At 36.3% G+C, this 20,072-nt stretch overlaps 2 protein-coding genes across 4 annotated transcripts; one reads left to right on the top strand and one right to left on the bottom strand.

Annotated features, from left to right (window-relative positions):
- Window positions 1-210: 210 nt before the first annotated feature.
- LOC129245333 (proton-coupled zinc antiporter SLC30A9, mitochondrial) lies at window positions 211-4,157 on the bottom strand. 2 transcript variants are annotated; one of them, XM_054883418.1, is made up of 12 exons: window positions 3,770-4,157; window positions 3,409-3,700; window positions 3,249-3,350; window positions 2,621-3,181; window positions 2,286-2,553; window positions 2,091-2,217; window positions 1,592-1,998; window positions 1,304-1,514; window positions 1,123-1,240; window positions 967-1,041; window positions 649-762; window positions 211-578 (listed from the first exon to the last, which is right to left on the bottom strand). In XM_054883418.1, exons 2-12 carry the CDS (start codon window positions 3,508-3,510, stop codon window positions 534-536), a joined length of 2,130 nt encoding a protein of 709 aa, XP_054739393.1. In that variant the 5' UTR covers window positions 3,511-3,700; window positions 3,770-4,157; the 3' UTR covers window positions 211-533. The 2 variants fall into 2 exon arrangements, with proteins under 2 accessions (XP_054739393.1, XP_054739394.1); XM_054883419.1 differs by having other exon boundaries at window positions 3,807-4,157.
- A 2,121-nt stretch (window positions 4,158-6,278) lies between these two features.
- LOC129245873 (methylglutaconyl-CoA hydratase, mitochondrial) lies at window positions 6,279-7,756 on the top strand. 2 transcript variants are annotated; one of them, XM_054884300.1, is made up of 2 exons: window positions 6,279-6,407; window positions 6,477-7,756. In XM_054884300.1, exon 2 carries the CDS (start codon window positions 6,481-6,483, stop codon window positions 7,360-7,362), a length of 882 nt encoding a protein of 293 aa, XP_054740275.1. In that variant the 5' UTR covers window positions 6,279-6,407; window positions 6,477-6,480; the 3' UTR covers window positions 7,363-7,756. The 2 variants fall into 2 exon arrangements, with proteins under 2 accessions (XP_054740275.1, XP_054740276.1); XM_054884301.1 differs by having other exon boundaries at window positions 6,315-6,401.
- The last annotated feature ends 12,316 nt before the right edge of the window (window positions 7,757-20,072 follow it).

Genomic DNA, 20,072 nt, shown 5'->3' with positions numbered 1-20,072 from the left:
TACAAAACCAAAGTAATAACAATTTGAGAACTATTTCAATATATGAAGATACGCAATTGTTTTATACAAAAAAAAAAGTCAAGGCTTATTTATAAATTTTAAATTGTTATCTCTTTCAAAAAAATTTTTTTTTAATAAGCATAAAAATGAATTTCAAAACATACTTTTTTCACATAAATACTATTATAATTTTCTTTTAATAATTTTTTATTTAAAACATAGTACTTTTTGATTACTTCACATTTTATTTGACAATAAATTAGGTTCGTTTTTTTTTAATGAGGCAAACAAATTAAAAATAGTTCAAGCATACATAGTTTTAATTATTGTGGTTTCACAGCATGAAACTTGGATTTTTTCTTATATTCTTATTGTAGCTCTAGCGTAAAAATTGCGCGTCCATACAACTAAAATTAGCACTCTTCGCTTATAAACAATGAATTCTTGTATGTTGCAACACATTCATTTAGAGAGAGCCCACGAGTATTTGTATACCCTAGTAAATTAGTTAAATACAAGCATAAATAAGCAGATTACAAAATCTCTAGATCACAGTGTCGTATTTCGGGGAATTTTTTCTGTGTAAAAAATAAAAAGCAATTTTTAGATGATTTGAATATTTTTGATTTTAGCACAAGAGAACCATACCCTTAGCTTCATTTCTATTCGATCGATTTCGCCACCCATTAGGTCAACAATATTCTCGCCGTGTTTGAGTAAAAATTCTTCCAATTGCTCAACTTTTTGGAATGATTGAACTGTCTGAAAGGGAAAATTGGCGCAAAAAGAAACAGTTTAAAAAAATTACAATACAATTTTGCAGCTACAATTTTACTATTTCAAGAATTTATACTCAGCCGTGCAGTTTTGATTTAGTTTTAGAACTCATTGTGTTAAAATTATTTAAAATTGTGCACCTAACAGGCATTTTCGGTCGCCACCACTTAAAAAGTAGCACATAATTACCATTAATAGATCATTTAATTCCTGCTTATCCAAATATGACCGCGTCAACTCACGTCCGTCGAAATCCATTTCGGCCTTAAATAATAAAACAAATCAATGAAAACCGAACACAACAGGCTTATTGAAGGCTTATTTTAAACTTCTATTTTACTATACCTTGTAACGTATTAAAGAGTTGCCCATATCGATGCCCTTCACATCGTGTATGGCGCGTATCATCACATCACTTTCAAGCTCAGCATTTATTTTGTTCAACAAATCTTCCGATATGGATCTGCAAAGCAATGCATTTCATTGCAAAAATGTGTTCAAATATCTTCTACCCACTTGCACTTACTTGCCCACCAGTGCAGTTGCATTTGTGTAAATAATGAAGGATGCCACCGCGCCCAAAATGCCACCAACCAATAAAGAACCGACAGCGTCAAAGACTGGCAAGCCAGTAAACGAAGTGAGTCCCATGCACGCAGCCGCGACAGCTACGCTCGTTACTGCGGCAGCATCTTCAGTAAGTACAACATTTACACAGGGATCTTTGCCGCCCAGTACTGTGAATTTATTATTTTCATATTTCATTGTTCATACATCCATATATACCTGCAATAGAAACGAGTCTGATACGCACCGTAATCCTTAAAGGATACCCCACTGCACTTGGCCGCACGCTGCAATTCATTAAGCGCCACAATGAGCGTAGCACCCTCAGACACCAGTGAGCCGCCGAGTATGAAGAAGGCCCAGAAGAAATCTTCAACTGGTTCCGGATGTAAAAGTCCTGTGATGCCGTGATACACCGATAAGCCAGCACCCACACAAAATATGCCAACTCCCGAAATTAGCGAGGAAACATATTTCATATTGCTATAGCCATAAGGGTGATCCGAATCGGCCATTTGCGTCGACTTGTGTATGCCATATGCCAATATAAGCTGATTTATTGTGTCGGCTAGCGAGTGTATGCTTTCGGCGAACATGCTGTGTGAGCCGGAATACACCCAACCGCAGGCCTTAAACAGGAAATTCAGTCCATTGCTGTGCATCGAAAAATATTTGGTTTACTGAGTTATATATGTAACTGAATGTAACTGATCGATGGTGGGGATATATTGCGTATGCCGACTTACATGCCAATCGCTATGAGCACCACCTTGCCGGATTTGCCCGTCAGACCTGGCTCCGTGTCAACCACTACCGCGCGTGCACCAATTTCGCGCCGATAGTCGCGCAAGCGACGCTTCACTGTGAAGAGATCTGCAAGTATGGCATGCATTTACAAACAATTTAAAAAAAAGTATTTTTTTAAGTGGTTTTTTTTTTACTTTGTTGATGCTTCTTCCGTTCGACCTCACGCTTTAGTTGTTCCCTTAGCAAGTTCTCCCGTGAGCCCCATACACCGATGGCCTTCGCCTCAACGTCTTTGCGCCAATACACGGTTATAGGTGGCTCTTGTTCATACGGCGAACGTCGTTTTATCTTCGATAGACTCTCCAGATCGGAAGCTTTTAATAGAAAGTCACTCATAGCGCGCGCTGGCGTTATAAAATTACGCTCTAAAGAAGAGCGATTAAAGTCGACCAGTACACGCTTCTATGAATTAGATTACAAAATAAACGCATTAAAGTATGTTGGGAACAGCAAACGATGTCTGCTTTACCGGCTTCTGCACGACCACTTCAACGGTGGGTGGGGTTTTGGCTGTTGGCTGTGTTGCAGGCGCTTGAGGCGCTGCAGATGTTTCCGGTGTGTCTATAATTTTCGGCTGCGTGGCTTTTGCTATCGCCGCCTTGGCTTTTGCCGTTGCAGCTGCCACTGTAGCCGCTGTTGCCACCGCCTCTATTGTGGGCGATGTTTGCAGCTGTGCAGCAGCTGCTTGTGCTGTCTCTTTTAATAGATCATTTACAGGTACTTTGGCCGGTGGTATTGCCAGCTCTGTTACAACAGGCGGTTTCGTTTTCTCAAAAACCAGATCATTAATTTTTGAGCCTTCAATTGTGGCGGTGATCGAGAGTACACCTTTGCTGGTTTTGACCTCCATTTTTTTTATAGTTTCGCTCTTTTTTGCAGCTTCTGAATGAGAAGTTGCGCTAGGGGTTGGATTTGTTTTCATTATTTGCTTAGGTTCTGTAGCAGATTTTTTGGTAGTTTTCACTTTTGATGTAGCCTCATTATCAATACTTGCGGTCGATGATGTGGATACAGCAGCTGCCCCTTGAGCCTGGAAACGTATGAGAAAAAAGATTAACCAAACAGGATTTGCAACAATGAATTTGAGATTATAAAACCTTCACTTCCTTCTTAGAGTATGAACGACTCAAAACATTCAAATTGTTTGATCTGTGGCTTGCAAAACTCGGTACACCGTTAGCGTAAGTGCGGCTATTAAACTGGAATTACAAATTTATTAAATTTTGCTACAAACAATCAAAACGACATTTTACAAACCCGCCCTATCAGCACTCTATTAATACTATCCAAGCCGCGTCGTCCCAAAAAGCGGTGCCGCAAGTGCAGCACGCGCAAAAGTTCTGCTGTACGCGGGAGCATTTTGCTTTTATTAAGTAATTACTTCAGCCAAAATATGTTGTGTGCGGTATTTTTCAGCCCAACGAGCAAAACCCACTTTGGTTTTGCATATAGATTTGCTATTTTTCTGCAGCCGTTTACTTTTACTTCTGTTGATTGCTTTTGAAAATTACGAGTACACGTAATTTGCTCTTCACTCGACTACTCAATGCTAAAAATAGAGACGGTAAGTAATGAAATAAATGCAAAACATGTAAGCAAACAAAAGCGAAAGTCTTACTTTAAGCACTAAATGATTGGCAGACTTGCGTGTTTACCTAAACAGATTCAAAATTACGCTTTGCACTCAATGGCTAATTTATTAGTTCTGTTCTAAGGTTCTTCTTCCTTTTCTTGCTGCCTAAAACAACCGCAAAATCAACAGCAGTACGTCATCAGTTAGCACCGTAAGAAGGCACCGCAAAACGAAAATTTACGATTTTTTTTTTTTAAATATGTTTCATTAAATATTGCGCAGCATTTTTAAACGCAAAATACACTGAACTGGTTTGTGAAAAACAATTGAATTAGAATTAAACGCTTATGGAATTTGTATAAATTTTCAATTGTCGGTTGCTTCTTCAAAAGGCTAAAAGTTACATAGACTTTTGACAGTTCGCCGTGTAATTGTTTTTATGCCGCGTATGTTTTGATTTAGCTTGCACACAAACCAACCAAGAAGCCGAAACTACATTCACAATAGAGCTCATCGCAATTGAAGCCAGTAGAAAAATATTAGTCTTTCACATTGGCTGCATTTTTTATGTGTACATTCCATATGACATATGAAAGAGCTCTCAGTTCATGCGAAATAACAATTGAATAAAGATATATAAAAACAAAGAACCTTGCGAAAGAAAGCTGTGTAAGGCCGTAGAAAATTTATAAAAAACAAGAAAAGAGTACACAATGGCAGAAAACGTACATATAATATTTGCTTAAATTTATTCTTGCTCAAAACATCTGTGTACACACAACTGACCAGAATTTTATTTTTCCCCATTCCACAAGCAGAATAAAAGGAATATAGGTACTTATCTATATGAATAGGCTGGGATTCGAGTTAATGCACATCGGGCAATTTTTGGCATACTATAATGTCCTTATTAATAAAACTTGGTGAAGATGTTAGGTAGGTGTTAAGGAACAATCTTTATAACTCCAAATAAATAATAAATAAATAAATAAATAAAAATTTCGTAATTATTTGCCTTCAAAGTGCCCTCAGGAACTTTACTATAGTTTGGCACATTACACTATACATTTTTTTACACTTCAACACTAAAATTCACTAAATATACACTCACACGCGTGTTTTTACTTATTTTTATACTTACATTTGAATTATTTTCATTAAAATTAAATGCAAATGCATTTGCCCATACAAGCACTTTCAATTTTAAACGCGAATAAGAAGAAGATTGGAATGACAACGGTATGGTGTTGCCGGTTGCCTGCAAATGAAAACAAAAATATGAAGAAAAATGAAGTATTTCAGTTTAGTGTTAATGATGGGGATAGGGGTTATTGTGCCTCCTTACTACATACACGCATCTGACGTTTTAATTCTGGGTTCAATGGTTTTAACACGGAAAGTTCCACGCAAAAATAGTATGGATTGCATAGCCGGAGTTGGGCTGATGAGGGTTATTTTTTTGAAGCGCCCATAACTGGTTTCCACGACAGTCGGTTCTACTTTATAGTAGATTTATATCCGGACAAGGATTTATATCCGGACAAGGACTGTCACCCCAGCAGCATTTCCCGTATGTAAGTATGGGGAATGTTTATGCTGCTACAACAACAACAACAAAGCCGCCCATGCGAAAGAAAGTTCTATGCATGAGGACCCGTTTGTAAAACTGATCGAAGCAATGCAATAGATTTATAAACCGTATTTTTTGGCTTTTAATTACTTTATTATTTTGTTGTGATACGCTTAATATAATTGTTTTTAAGTTTAGATGATGACAAAAAAGATGTATTGGCTTTTTAGTAAAAAATCGCAGCTAAGCCTGGAAAATAAAGTAAGAATCTATAAAGCAATCTTAAAACCGATTTGGACTTACGCTTTACAACTCTGGGGAACAGCAAGTCACTCCAACGTGGAAATAGTCCAACGTTACCAGTCAAAAACTCTAAGACTAATAACAGGTGCTCCTTGGTTTGTGAAAAATGAGGAGATACATAAAGACCTCAATATTCCTTATGTTAAAGAAGAGATAAAAAAAGACAGCAAAAAGTATATTAATCGACTCGAAAATCATTGTAATATCCTAGCTATAAATCTGTTAGATAATAGTCAAAGTATACGACGACTAAAACGATTCCATATACTAGATTTATCAAATAAATAATATAAAATATCCTAACATAAAATAGCATATAATGGTTAGTCTCAGTGGAGACTAAACCATTCCTGTTAAGTACCTAGGTTAAGATTACAAACATTATAACATTTGCTTATTGTCGTCAAGATAGATTGCAAATAAAAGTATAAAAAAAAAAAAAAAAAAAAAAAAAAAAAAGTTTAGATGAGTTGTATGTTTTTATTCTCAAAAATATTTCTCAATTTTAAATTACAACAAAAAATACTGCTATATTCAATCAACCCTCCACTAAACATCTCTGCATACGAACTTCGTTTTTATTTCAGGTGTATGGCAGCACCAACTTTTCGCTAAATTGTACATAGCGTTTCGCTGGAATTCATAATAGGCGTTTTAATTTCTTCAAGTTGCATTTTCCTATTGGCAGTCCGGCAATACAACTCTCAACTCTCGCTTATCAGCCGTTTCCATTTTTGTTTTGTTCGCATTTTTCTTTAACTTTACTTTACCGGCCTTTGACAGCAGCGTGTTCCTACTTGTTTTGTAATAGTCCGTAGATATTTTTTCGAAATATATTTTTATAAAAAATAAAACCACATATATTTGTACATAATTTAGAACAATGCTGCGCAGCTTCACACGTTTCAACTCGCCTACGCTTTTTAACGCATTGCGGCAACGTACTTTCGCCACAGCGGCAACCGACAAAGAAATCTTCATTAATCGCCTGGATGGCGAACGCAAAGGCATAACGGTAATAAACCTTAATCGTCCAGAAGCAAAAAACTCTTTTAGCCGCAGTTTGCTAAATGCTTTCGAAAATGCTTTAAACGAATTGGAACACGATAATACCTCACGCTGCGTAATTTTACGTAGCTCATCCCCAGGAATTTTTTGTGCTGGCGCTGATCTCAAAGAACGCAAAACAATGACACAGGACGAGGCCAAGGAGTTTGTAACAAATCTACGTGAATTATTTATTGCTTTGGAACAACTACCAATGCCTTCGATTGCTGCGCTTGATGGCGCTGCTCTTGGTGGTGGTCTCGAAATGGCTTTGGCTTGTGATATGCGCACTGCAGCTGATAGCACCAAAATGGGCTTAGTAGAGACACGTTTGGCGATCATACCCGGTGCAGGTGGCACGCAACGTTTGCCTCGTATACTTTCTCCCGCCCTGGCCAAAGAACTCATCTTCACATCACGTGTGCTAAACGGCAAAGAGGCAAAAGAATTGGGTATCGTCAATCATACGGTACCACAAAATGAAACTGGAGATGCTGCATACCAAAAAGCATTGGAAATTGCTGAAGAAATATTGCCAAATGGACCAGTTGGTGTGCGGATGGCTAAGCTGGCTATTGACAAGGGGATACAAGTTGACCTAAACACTGGTTATTCCATCGAAGAAATATGCTATTCACAAGTAATACCCACCAAAGATCGTTTGGAGGGCTTAAAGGCATTCTCAGAGAAGCGCAAACCAATATATAAGGGAGAATAAAGAAAAAGGCGGCAAACGGTGTGGTAGAATGTGATTTAAGGGTTATAAAGTAGAAACATTGATTGACGCGTGTGACTTTGGATTTACTTGTTTGAGAAGCAAATAAACAGAATAGCTTTAAAAATTAATAAATTTATTTTAATTAAGCAGGAAATATCATATTCTTTGTGAAATATAAACTGGTTATCTTTCGATGTCCTAATTCAATGACTTCTGCTATAACACATTATATTTGTCCTTGCGAACTCATTAAATGACGCTCAGTGCGTAATGCATTTATTTGTTAATCTATCTTTTTAACGTTTCGTTCCTTTTTTGCTGGAGGCGACTTGTTAATTGTACAAATTATATTAAATAAACTGACTCGTTATGGCAAAGAATTAAATTGAACTTATCCAAGGTCTTTGCTTTATACAATTTATAAAAAATTAGTTTTAAACATTTACCGTCGAAATTTAAGTGACGCGAATATGTGGAGAACAGGTAAATATTTGAACCGATCTCTTGAAGAGAAGTTTGGCAGACAGAAGTGGTTTTATTTTTGGTTTAACAGCGTGAAATAATCACCCTCTAACTTTTCAGGAATGTTATACCAGTTGACTTACATCAAAATGTGGTGGGAATTCCACTGTGTTAGGGATTTCACTATCATAAACATTTTTCTATTCAATGGAATCATCAGTGAAGAAGCTAGATTGATTTGCTCAGGGCGAGCGTGTATATACCTACGGTAATGTGAAACTTAAGGGGAAACTAAGGGGGGAGATACATGTAAAATGTTGAAAAAAAAAAATATTTTTTTCCCATAATACGTTAGTATAGACCTTTCAGAATATGTTACCAAATTTTTAGAACATAATTTTCAGTATTTCTCATATTATAGAGCGTAAACCGTGACAACTCTATTCTTTGCCTTCGAGCTCTGGGACTTTTTAGTCACGTTTTTCTCAAAACTATATTTCTCGGATTGGCGTACACGATAACTCGAAAAGTTATTGACCGATCTGCCTGAAATTTTGCACACATCTTTCTAATGATATTACTTTCTATGTGAACCTACAAGTTTCCAAAAATTTTTTGAGAAAATAAAAAAAATAAAATTTTAGAGCAAAACAACATGAAAAATTAGGGCCAAAATTCATTTTATTTTTTTTATGACATTAATAAACACAAAAATGTTTGTTTTTTGGTTTTCAGATCACTAGAAACGATGCTAGAATGCCCGCCGATTAAAAAGCCTCGCTCCGACCTTCACAGGAAGAATTTCACGTATACCCGCCATTTTAAATTATTATAATCAAAACATTTTTTTTGTATTATTTTAATATTTAAACAAAATACATGCCAATTTTTAAAAACATATAATGACTCTTTAATAAAAAAAATAAATCACAAACATCAAGGAAAATTTAAGCATTTACATGTATCTCCCCCCTTAAACCATGATTAACTTGCATGAAATATTGCCATCTGAATTATTAAAAATACATATATTTAAAAGCATACAGCTGCACGAGCCTCTACAACAATGACGAAGTGAGTATTGAAAACAAAAACTCTCCTACACTAGAACATCTACGTAAACTTAACACTATGGGTAAACTAAAATATATTAAGTGGGAAATCCATGTAAAATTTTCAAAATATCGATTTTTTGTTTTTTTCGATATTTCGAAAGTAGAGTATCTTAAAAATATATTGTGAAACTTTCATGCGGAAATTCTTAATATTATAGCTTCTATAGTCCATTAACAATGTAGAGAGCGGTCCGCGCGCTCCTGTACCTCAAACTTTAAACTCATTTATCTCGAAAATGTACGAGGGGTGCCTTTTATATTTCGGGATTTGGCAACCCCGGTGTTGCAATCTGGCAACTGACAGCTGTATCGCAAAGTTGGACATTTTTTGGCTTTTACGTACTCAGAACGTTTTGAAATACCAGCGCTAGTTGTGTTGTTTACAGTAACTTAAAAGATTCATCTCGGTCCAAAAATGGAATTAAATCGTGAACATTTTCGTGCGATTATTTTTTACAACTTTCGACGTGGATTAACTCAGAAACATTGCATGGATGAACTTAATTAATTTTTTGGCAATGAAGCTCCATCAAGGACCAGTGTTTATCGATGGTATGGTGAATTCAATCGTGGTCGTAGTTCACTCCAAGACGAATTTCGTGAAGGTCGTCCAAAATCAGTTGTTGTTCCGAAAACCATTGATGCTGTGCGCGCACTGATATTGCAAGATCGTCATGTGACCTATCGTGAGATTGAGACAATCTTAGGCATTAGTGGGACCAGCATACATTCAATATTGCATAAACATTTGACTGTCAAAAAAATTTATTCGCGTTGGATCCCACACGATTTGTCAATCGCTCAAAAAAGGCTCGTGTCGATTGGTCGAAGGAAATGCTCAAAAAATACGATCGCGGGGCTTCGAAACACGTCTATGACATCGTGACAGGTGATGAATCATGGATTTACGCGTATGAGCCCGAAAGTAAACAGCAGTCGACTGTATGGGTGTTTCAAGATGAGCCAACCCCAACAAAAGTTGTTCGCGCACGAAGCACTTCCAAGCAAATGGTCGCCTGTTTTTTCGGAAAAACTGGACATGTCACAACCGTACCACTAGAACAACGCAGAACAGTAAATTCTGAGTGGTACACAACCATTTGTTTGCCAGTTGTCTTCCAAGAAATTAGGAAAACCAATCGCCAAAGACGGATCACTCTTCACCAGGACAATGCGAGTTCTCACACATCGGCTCAAACAACTGCATTTTTGAGCACCCAAAACATCGAATTAATCGGTCATCCGCCGTATAGTCCTGACTTGGCACCGAATGACTTCTTTTTATTCCCGTACGTAAAAAACAAACTGAGAGGTCAACGTTTTTCGACACCTGAAGAAGCGGTTGCGGCATTCAGAAGGCATGTTTTGGAGGTACCTCATTCAGAGTGGCAAAAGTGCTTCGACAATTGGTTCAAACGCATGGAAAAGTGTATAGATCTTCATGGAGAATATTTTGAAAAACAATAAAGTGATTTTCGATGATTAAAATTTGTTTTTGTTCTCTAATCCCGAAATATAAAAGGCACCCCTCGTATTTTTAAAAACTGCTCGTATTGTAGCTCAAAAAGTCATCGACCGATTTGTTTAAAGTTTGGCCTTCCTGTACATTACTATCAGATATTTCGCGTTGATAAATTACTGTTTGGGGGGTTAAAAGTGTCAATAAAATATGCCTAAATTCTGACTTTTTTTTTAAACTATAAATAATTAATTTTATACTTGTTTTTTTAATTTTATAGGTTCATCCTTCCGTTAATATGTTATAAAAAACAACCAATTTAATTCAAAAACTTTCGTCTAATTTCATCACTAATCATTGAAAATGATTTTAATCTCAATCAGCACTCTATTCCAATGCACAAATTTCTTTACGAGACCATCATTGAAATAGTCCTCCATACCAAGGCGAGTTGTTACTAAAACTTTAATCTCATTTGAAGTTCGTCCATCAAAAGCCTCAAAAGCCTTATAAAAACACATTCATTAAAGGGGCGTCCATAAATTACGTGAGGTGTTTTTTTTTAATTTTCTATACCTCCCTCCCCCCCTGGTGAGATGTCGTGAGATTTTATTCAACCCCCTCCCCCATCCCCCAATCTCACGTGAGATTTTTCAAAATGTGGGTTTCTTATGTAAACTCGTTGGATTGTTATTGTAAAAAGAAAAAAAAAAAAATTTGCTTCGTGCTTTTATTTACAATTAGTTAAGACTAGTAATCAATATTGCTGAGAGTTATAAGTGTAATAAAAATTTAACAATAGAAGACTTAAATCGTAACTACTGCGATTAAAAAAAAGAATATCTTCTCTAATTCAGTCCATGGAGAATCATGCGCGGTTTCAAGAGAGACTATTGTGACCAACATGTCCATATGATTTTCAGTAAAATCATCTGCTCCTTCAACTTCGTTCTGATCTAGCCACTCTAAGCCGTTGACGCTTGCGCACAGTAGCTCATTAGCTCGTCTTGTGACAATCCGTGAGGGTTGCACTTTGCGGAACATACGCGCTTGCTTAGCTGGTGCAATATGAGCTGCTCGCCTGTGCTCTGCAGCTCTTGTGATAGATGCGAAGTAAATACCGCATGTACTGCAGCATCTTTTCTCTAAATTATCACGTATACTTGGGCAATAGAGATCATAAGGCGTGCTGATGAAGGCATTCAGCGGTTGAATCGGTAGGCGTATTCGAAATGGAGCGAATGACTTTCCGTCATGTTCTTTAAAGTCCGAAATTGTCAAACGTCCATCAACCTGAGTGATAGGGTATGGAGGTGGCAGAAAACGGTCGTGAAGAATCATATGCAGATCACTCCGGCGTGCGCTGCAGCACTTAGGTCAAGCTCCATATGCAGCTTAGCAATCTGTTTCTTCATAGTATCTTGTGCTGGAGTGGGACGTATGTTAGATGGTGTAGTGTTCGACATAGCTTCATCCTCATCATCGCTGATCACAAGAAGCTGATTTCGAATTATGTGAAAACAGTAAAGGAAATGACCGCGCTAATATTTTGTAGTTATGATTTTAGCATATTTTATCAAGAATTTCACTGTTTCAGTTTTTTTTATGCTATTAATTGTAACAATAAACTTAATATAAAAAAAGTATTTTCTTAAAAAAATATATATTTAACCTACATTTTGAAGGAATGCTAAAGTAGACCGAACTTTTCTCTCAGTGGATTCCCTGAGAAGCCGTTCAATCTCATGTTTAATGCGATGTATTAAGGGGTTAGGGGTAGTCAGAATTTTCAAAAAATCGATTTTTTTTTTGCATTTTCTTAAAGTATAATGTTTTAAAAATATTGTGTAAAAATTTGAAGTGAATCCGACAAATACTTTTCAAGTTATTCAACAATTAACAAAGGGCGCTCGGCCGCTCCGGAGCCGATAGCAAAACTTTAAATGCGTTTTTCTCAAAACTATGTTTTTCAAACTGGTGAACACAGTAACTTAAAAACCGCTACGTAGATTTCAATAAAATTTATACAGCTTTTGAAAAACATAAAAAACTTGTGCCTGATCGAAGGATTTTTTTTTTCCAAAATTTCGATTTTTTTTTAACAATTAACTGTTGGTTTTTTTTTCTAAAATGGAAATTTTGGAAAAAATTTTCTGAGGCCGCCATTTTGTTCATTTTGAAAAAAAGCTTCGATCCGGCTCGAGATTATCTATCAATAAAAATAATTTTTCTCATCCGATTGGTTTTAGATGAATCTGCAAGGACTTGTGATGTTCACCGCAAGGGACTTCTGGAGAAACGGGCTTCACACAAACAGCGATAACTTTTGCAATTATTAATTTTTTTTTTTTTTGAAATTTTGGTGAAGTCAAGTTAAAACATGATGTTTTTATGCTATGTTTTTATTTTTGTTAAATAAATTAATTAAGTAGCAAAAAAAAAATTCGTGAAAATCATCATTTTTTCGGGCCTCTGACTACCCCTAACCCCTTAACTCTTCTTTCTTCGGGAATTTTTGCTTCGCAGTATTCCATAATTTTATCACATCGTCCTGGTAGGACTTCTTCGCCTTATAGATGTATCTTTTGACGTATGCGTTATAAAAATCTTGATAACTCATTTTAAATTAGTAAGAGCATGAACTGAGTCGAGTTAAACATTTACAAGAATAAACAAAGAAGGTTGGAATCTGTCCGCGTGTCGCTGCCACTCAGCTCGTACGCTCTTGTTCATCGAGTCGCGCGTTCGGCTGATAGTGGCGCGAAAACAAACGACGGGCTACACTGTACCGTAAATTCAGATTAAATTGAGCTATTTGGTATAAAACAAATATGGTGGTTTGACAGTAGTAATGTCCATATAACGTCGAAGTATGAATAAAATTATTTTCCTTCGAACGAATTAGTGAATGATCTTAATCATACTACGATTACGCTTAAGATTAAATCTTAAGCATGTACAATCTGGATAAGGGACCAAAATAGTATAATTTTTTTTTGTTTCAGAAAAAAAATTACGTGATATTTGCCCCCCCCCCTCTCTCCAACGTAAGATTAGATGAGATTTGACTCGACTCCTCCCCCCTTAAACATCTCACGTAATTTATGGACGCCCCCTAACAAGAAACAATGTTAAATAAATTAAAACTTACTAATCCATTTTCGTTTATTTTTTTGAATTATTCTTGCATTTATAAACTTAATTCTTATGTCCAATCGCTGTGCAATTTGATTCAAAGTTTTCTTTGGTTAATTCACGATTGGAGTATTTATGCAAAGTTGCCGCAATGTTGCCATTTCTTGGTTGCTACTGCACGATCGACTGTTATAACTGTCGCATGACGTCTATACTGGCGATAGGTCGATGTTCGAAAAGCAAAAATTATAGAAGAAAAATTGTAAAATACGTAAAATTTATTGGTTTATAGTGAATTTTTTTGAATAATACAAATAAACTATAATATATTTTTAGTATATAAAAATTTACGTACACAAATTGCAAAGTTATAATTTTTTTGAATTTTCATTTTCAGGTGTAATTTTAAGAATATCCTAATACTAGGATACTGAATTTAGTACTGCGATGAATTTAAATATTCCATCAGGTCTTACTACTGCCATAGGTTGTGTTACCAGTTAAGTCCGTTACAGATATGAAATTATAAACATGCTCGAACCAAAGATTTTTTGAGACTCTCCAAATTTCTGTGAGGTCTTCGACAGGCAACGGTTTCCAATTATGGCCACAAACTGTAGTCCAACGTATTCAGATCTGGATTTTCAGATGGCCAATCTTCTGCGGGTATGAACCCAGGAATGTTGTTTTTTAGTCACTGCTGGGTGGTTTTTGCCTTATAGGCTGAAGTGGAATCTTACTGGAGATTCCAACACTCTCCATTGAAGAGAGTACTGCTCAACTGCTTCACCACGCCTTCTAAGACATCCTCATGGCACACTTTTGCCCCGATCTTAACCCCTTATTTTGCAGAAATTAAAAGATGTGACGCCTTTACAAGACACTTATGAGGGCTGGATGGTGTCTATGCTAAAGCCTTGGAACAACATTTTTTGCCTCTTTAAAAGTTTTAGCATAGATTTTTTTGTTTTGCTTATTAAAAACTTCTTCAACAGTGAAAATTTTCTCATCAGCGAAAATAATATTTTCATGACCGTTGACCGCGTGCCACCAAAGAAGCTGCTTGCATCTATCGAGTCTAATTTTTGTCAAGCGCGTTGTTAAAAGATGACCAGTTGAGATCATCTCTAATTAGTCTTGACATGGGTCTGGTCGATACATTTATTTCGCTGGACATGATTTTCTGCTTTCTAAGAGATTTTCTGCGAATTCTTTCTCGAGCGGATTTACTGGCTCGAACTACGCGAGGATGACCACTTCTTGTTCTGTCTGTCACTTCAGACGTTTGGGAAAAACGATTGATCGTGCGGTAAACAAACATTCTCGAAATGTTAAGTTTTTTTTCAGCAATTCGTAAATCTCACCTGCACTTTTACCATACTTAGGTAATGCAATCACTGCAATGCGATTCTCCTTAACTCCCCACTCTCTTCCTAACAAGCGAAGTTTGCCACAAAACTGAGTATAATTTATGAGTAGACAATGCATACGAACAAAAGCAAAAATAACGGAACTTTTTTCTGCGAATTTGTTCTCGCCGTATGCATTGTAATATTTGTCATTGAATTTATGGCAAGGCTAAGTACATATGTATGTGGCAAGATAGAAATCCAAAAATCGTTAGGGTTCGTTTACCCTAGAGATCCGACTGTGGCAGAGAATTTGATACGTTTACTTATCGCCACTGACAACTCGAAACTTGGATCATGGACTTTTGATAGTGTGTTTTGGCGATTCCCTTAGAACAAGAAAATTCAAAATCTGCCTGATTTTGGGTGTATTTTCTAAATTCTTCCTGATTTGCTATTGCTGAATGCTGCCGTCTTTTGAGACCCTATAAATCGCAACACTTTCAAGATTAACACGTCGTCATTTTTCCAGACAGTCGGACTTCTGTTTTAACACAGGCATCGAAACTCGTTATGCAAGATAGATTTCTTTTGGTTAGTGTCTGCAATCAGATCACGGTATTATTAATTTTCCCTTCTGGCCTTTGTAGCTTCACCATAAACATGGTCACTAGCGAGTGCGGGTTTCTTCTGAGATGAAGATTGGATGCTAGACGCATTAAGATTCATAAATAGGAGTATTTAATATTGGGCATTGATCTATAGCTTTCAATGATTCTTGCTGAAGTTGTGCACAGAAAATGAATAGAATGCAGTTGATCACCTTCTATATATATGCCGAACCTTGCTGAAAAAGCAAAATTTACTACAGTATGTGCCCATCAACAGATTCTGCAACACACTCAACTTTTTTAACACACTTTTATTAGCTCGGGTTGTATGTATGAATGAATGTAACGGAATCTTTGAGCTTAATTTTCACTGGCTTCTAAAAATCTGATCGACTCGGAACACTGACCGAACACATAACATAGATGACTCGTGAGAGCGCTGAAAAATGTGCATTTTTTATAACATTTGCCAATATTGCCATACCGGTAGAAACATGAATTGGGTATTTTTTTAAACAAAAATTGGGAATTTTTAGTTTCCACACCACCATTGAGGTTAGTATTTAGTGTGCGGTTGTGTAATAGTATATTACTCGTAAGCACCTACATATATTATATTGTACTAAAAATAAAAAATAATTAAAAAAAAACTAAAAAACACGCTTTTATTGCTAATCGAACTAAAAAGTAGAAAATAAAATATAGCTTAAAAAACTAAAAAACACGCTTTTATTGCTAATCGAACTAAAAAGTAGAAAATAAATTTTAATGACAAAGGGACCTATAATGAAGTAATAGCAAATCGAAAGATCAGTCATAGTCAACTACCTCAGAACAGAATTATAACAAAAATTAAGATACAAATAGAGTAATTCAAATTAGAGTTAAAAGCGTGGGATGCTTGATATAGTAAATATTACAATCATTCTATTGGCAACTACCTATGTACAGAGGGTTATGAAAGTGAAGCAAAATGCATCCCACGCTTTTAACTCTAATTTGAATTACTCTATTTGTATCTTAATTTTTGTTATAATTCTGTTCTGAGGTAGTTGACTATGACTGATCTTTCGATTTGCTATTACTTCATTATAGGTCCCTTTGTCATTAAAATTTATTTTCTACTTTTTAGTTCGATTAGCAATAAAAGCGTGTTTTTTAGTTTTTTTAAACTATTTTTTATTAATTGTGCTGGCTGATTTTAACACAATTCAAAGCGGACTATGACATCAAACTCTGCGCCGCCATCTTAACCGCCTTTGAATTCACGCCTATCGCTTGATAAATGCTACTGAAAAGAATGTTATAGGCATAATGTAATTTAGATATTCAATGAGAGTGTATGTGCATATGTTGACAACAATTTACAACTGTTTAAATACGGATCATTAGAATTTTGTTCTTGCATTGGAGCAGATAGTATTGCTTTTATTTCCCACACTCGAACTCAATATTCAGTTAATCTCTCTTTTTTGCATACCACTATGTAAATGTATGTATAAGTGTACGTATATTGATTAACATTATGTTTACAGCTTTTGTCTCACAAATTGTAGCTGCATACAAAAACAAATGCCATTCACATAAATATATTCTATTATATTACATGTACACTTCATACATTGAAGCATTACATTTTGTCATGTCTGGAATTCACCAAAAATGGCTAAACGTGAGAAGAAAAATACATTTAAGTTTCATTTACTTTACAGCACCCTGAAATTTGATTGGTTCTCTCACAGCATTGCAAGTTCAAGCACACCGCGGCATTCGGCATTGTGCGACACGTGCAATCGACTGCAAATGTTGGTGATAATGAAATACAATGAAATAATTACAGTAAAGCAATGAAGTAATATCGCTCATGTGCACAAAGAACATCATAAACGAAATAAAATAAAATAAAATAAAAACAAAGTGTTTAGTTAGGTATGCAGAAATGATTGCAGCTGTATTTACAGGGTGAACGATATGAAGTGTTACCTATTCAAAACACCATACCTTTTTTGTGTGAAATTAGTTTATATTGATTTGAAAGACAAAATTGTTCAAAAATGATTACAATTTTAACAAATATTTACTTTAGCTCGATATGACCACCTTTTGCCTTGACTATAGCCTTCAAACGGTCAAAAAATGAGTTGCATGCTGCACGTGATCTTGAGGTATTTTGGCCCATTCTCGTATAATCGCTTTCTTCAGCGCATCCATACTGGCATATTTTTTGGTCCTCACCTTGCTCTCCAAAATGGACCAGATGGAATAGTCCATCTGATTTGCGTCTGGCGAACTCGAAAGCCATTGTGTGGACGAAATGAAGTGTGGAACATGATTTTTTAACCATTCTTGTTTCACACGAGCTTTATGAGACGGTGCCGAGTCCTGTTTAAACGTCCATGGTCTACGACCGAAACGGCTCTAATGCGGTTTCTAAAATATTTTCTCGATAATAAGTCGCATTTACTTTGACACCAGGCTCGATAAAAACGATTGGAGAGCGTCCATCAGCGGTCACTGTGGCCCAAACCATTACTTGCGATGGGAAATTGCCTCGAGTGGCCATACGTAGGCTCAAATTCTCGTATGAGCGTTCGGTCAAGTAAACACGATCGTTTTGAGTATTTATGAACTGCTCAGTTGGAAATTTTTTTTCATCAGAAAACGCAATGTTAGGAAATTCGCCACGTTCGTGCAAGCGCAACAACTCCTTTGCTCTTTCGCACGGAACTTTTTTTTGCTGCGGTGAAAGATCGTGTGCTTTTTGGAACTTGTAAGCCTTGACCTTGAGCTCATTTTTCAATATGCGTCGAATGCTGTCTTGCGATATTTTCAGTTATTTTTCCATTTTTCTTCCACTTCGACGTGGATTTCGTTCAAGTCGAGCCTTCACTTTCCGAACCATTTCTGGCGTTGTTGCGGTTTTTTTTTGGTCCACCTCCATAGCGTTTTGCAATGCTCCCAGTATCATTGTAACGTTTTATAGTGCGATACACGAACATTTTATTCACTTTGAGGTGACTGAGCTCACGAACAATGGCTGGTTGTGATTTTCCAGTCAAATATAACGCAATCACACTATTACGTTTGAATTCCATCACAGAAAAAAAAATTCAACAAAACTGAGACGCAAATGCTTTTGATGGCTTATAAACAATATATTAAACTCTCATTAGAACAATTTTGACGTTGATGTCATGAGCCGTTTTACAGATACAAGCAGTGTGAAGTTGGTAAAACTTCATATCGTTCACCCTGTAGTAACGCTATCTCATAAGAAGAAGATGTACATATGTACATACATGCATATATACTTTTATATGGGGTTCAATAGTAAATTGAATATTTGAAAGCCGTTTTTCTCGAATTTCTGACTTTTTGCGTTATGTTGTTCTTTCATATATACTGTGCTTTCAGCACAACGAGCGATATGTCTAAAAATAATACCAAAAACGAAATATTGAAAGAAGAACATTTTCATTATAACATTTCTAATTTAATTATCACTTGCGCAAGTGTTGACAAAGTTGTTGAATTAATTTCTTTAATAAAGTTAATTTCATTTGCAAATACTTATTAATAACTCGTGCTTGACGTCTTTGTATATTTTAAACAAAAATGTGCTTAGTAAGGCATAAAAAAAACTGCAGCGAACCGAAGAATATTTTTGAATTTTATTTAATAAAGTTATGCTACGATATGTTAAGTTAAGTTAAGTTATTGTAAGTTATGTTAATAAACTTAGTTTTTTTATTTTAAATTATGTAGGTTTTATGCAGTTCTTTATGTTGTAATGTGTTATGTTAATTAAGTTTCGTTGCTTTTTTTCCGGGATGACACCCGTGAAGAGGGAACTCTCATGAGTACTGCTATACCGGCATAGCAATATGTACGATTTGTAGCCTCACAGCTACTCCTACGTACTAAACACCTCTCCACTACGTACCACTCTCCCCGCGGAACTGTCCAAGAAGGAATTACCTCACGCGGCTGGTTAGCTCATAGGCTGCTAATTATTTCGTCTACGAACCTCCGCGCGTCTTAGAACATTGTGGATATATTTTGCATGCGCGCAGATTCGCTTCCAGTTATCGCTCGATTTTAGCATAAAGTTTATAATATTTTCACCGTTTAATATACCACAAGTTTCGGGAGCATAGCGTGGGCATTGGAACCAAACGTGATCAGCGTCTTCTTCCCTATCCGTGCAGATTGAACAGTTTGGAGATATCTATGGAGTTATATTCGAGATACTCCGTGCCCTGAAAGAAATTGGGTTAGGTGGAAGTTTGTTTTCCCATGGTTCCTTTCTAACCACGTCGTAAAAGCCCATGCGTCCATCTACCTTTCGGTGATCTGTTCCACCGGTCTTACCAGTGGGCGATCGAACAACGCCTTACTTCCTCTGCAGTAGTTTTACGACTTGCTCTACTGTCGTGTTCAGATAGCCTTATATACACTCTCTGCCTTTCTTTTGCCAAAATATCTACAGGGACTAGCCCTGTTATAACGAAGGAAGCATTGTCCGAAATCGTACGGAAGCCGCAGATAGTTCGCAAAGCGCTTAGCCGATAGACGCCTG

Source organism: Anastrepha obliqua, chromosome 4, assembly GCF_027943255.1.
Source record: "Anastrepha obliqua isolate idAnaObli1 chromosome 4, idAnaObli1_1.0, whole genome shotgun sequence".
Taxonomy (NCBI): domain Eukaryota; kingdom Metazoa; phylum Arthropoda; class Insecta; order Diptera; family Tephritidae; genus Anastrepha; species Anastrepha obliqua.
Note: the sequence above shows the minus strand (reverse complement) of the source record. Positions and strands in the feature narration are given on the sequence as shown.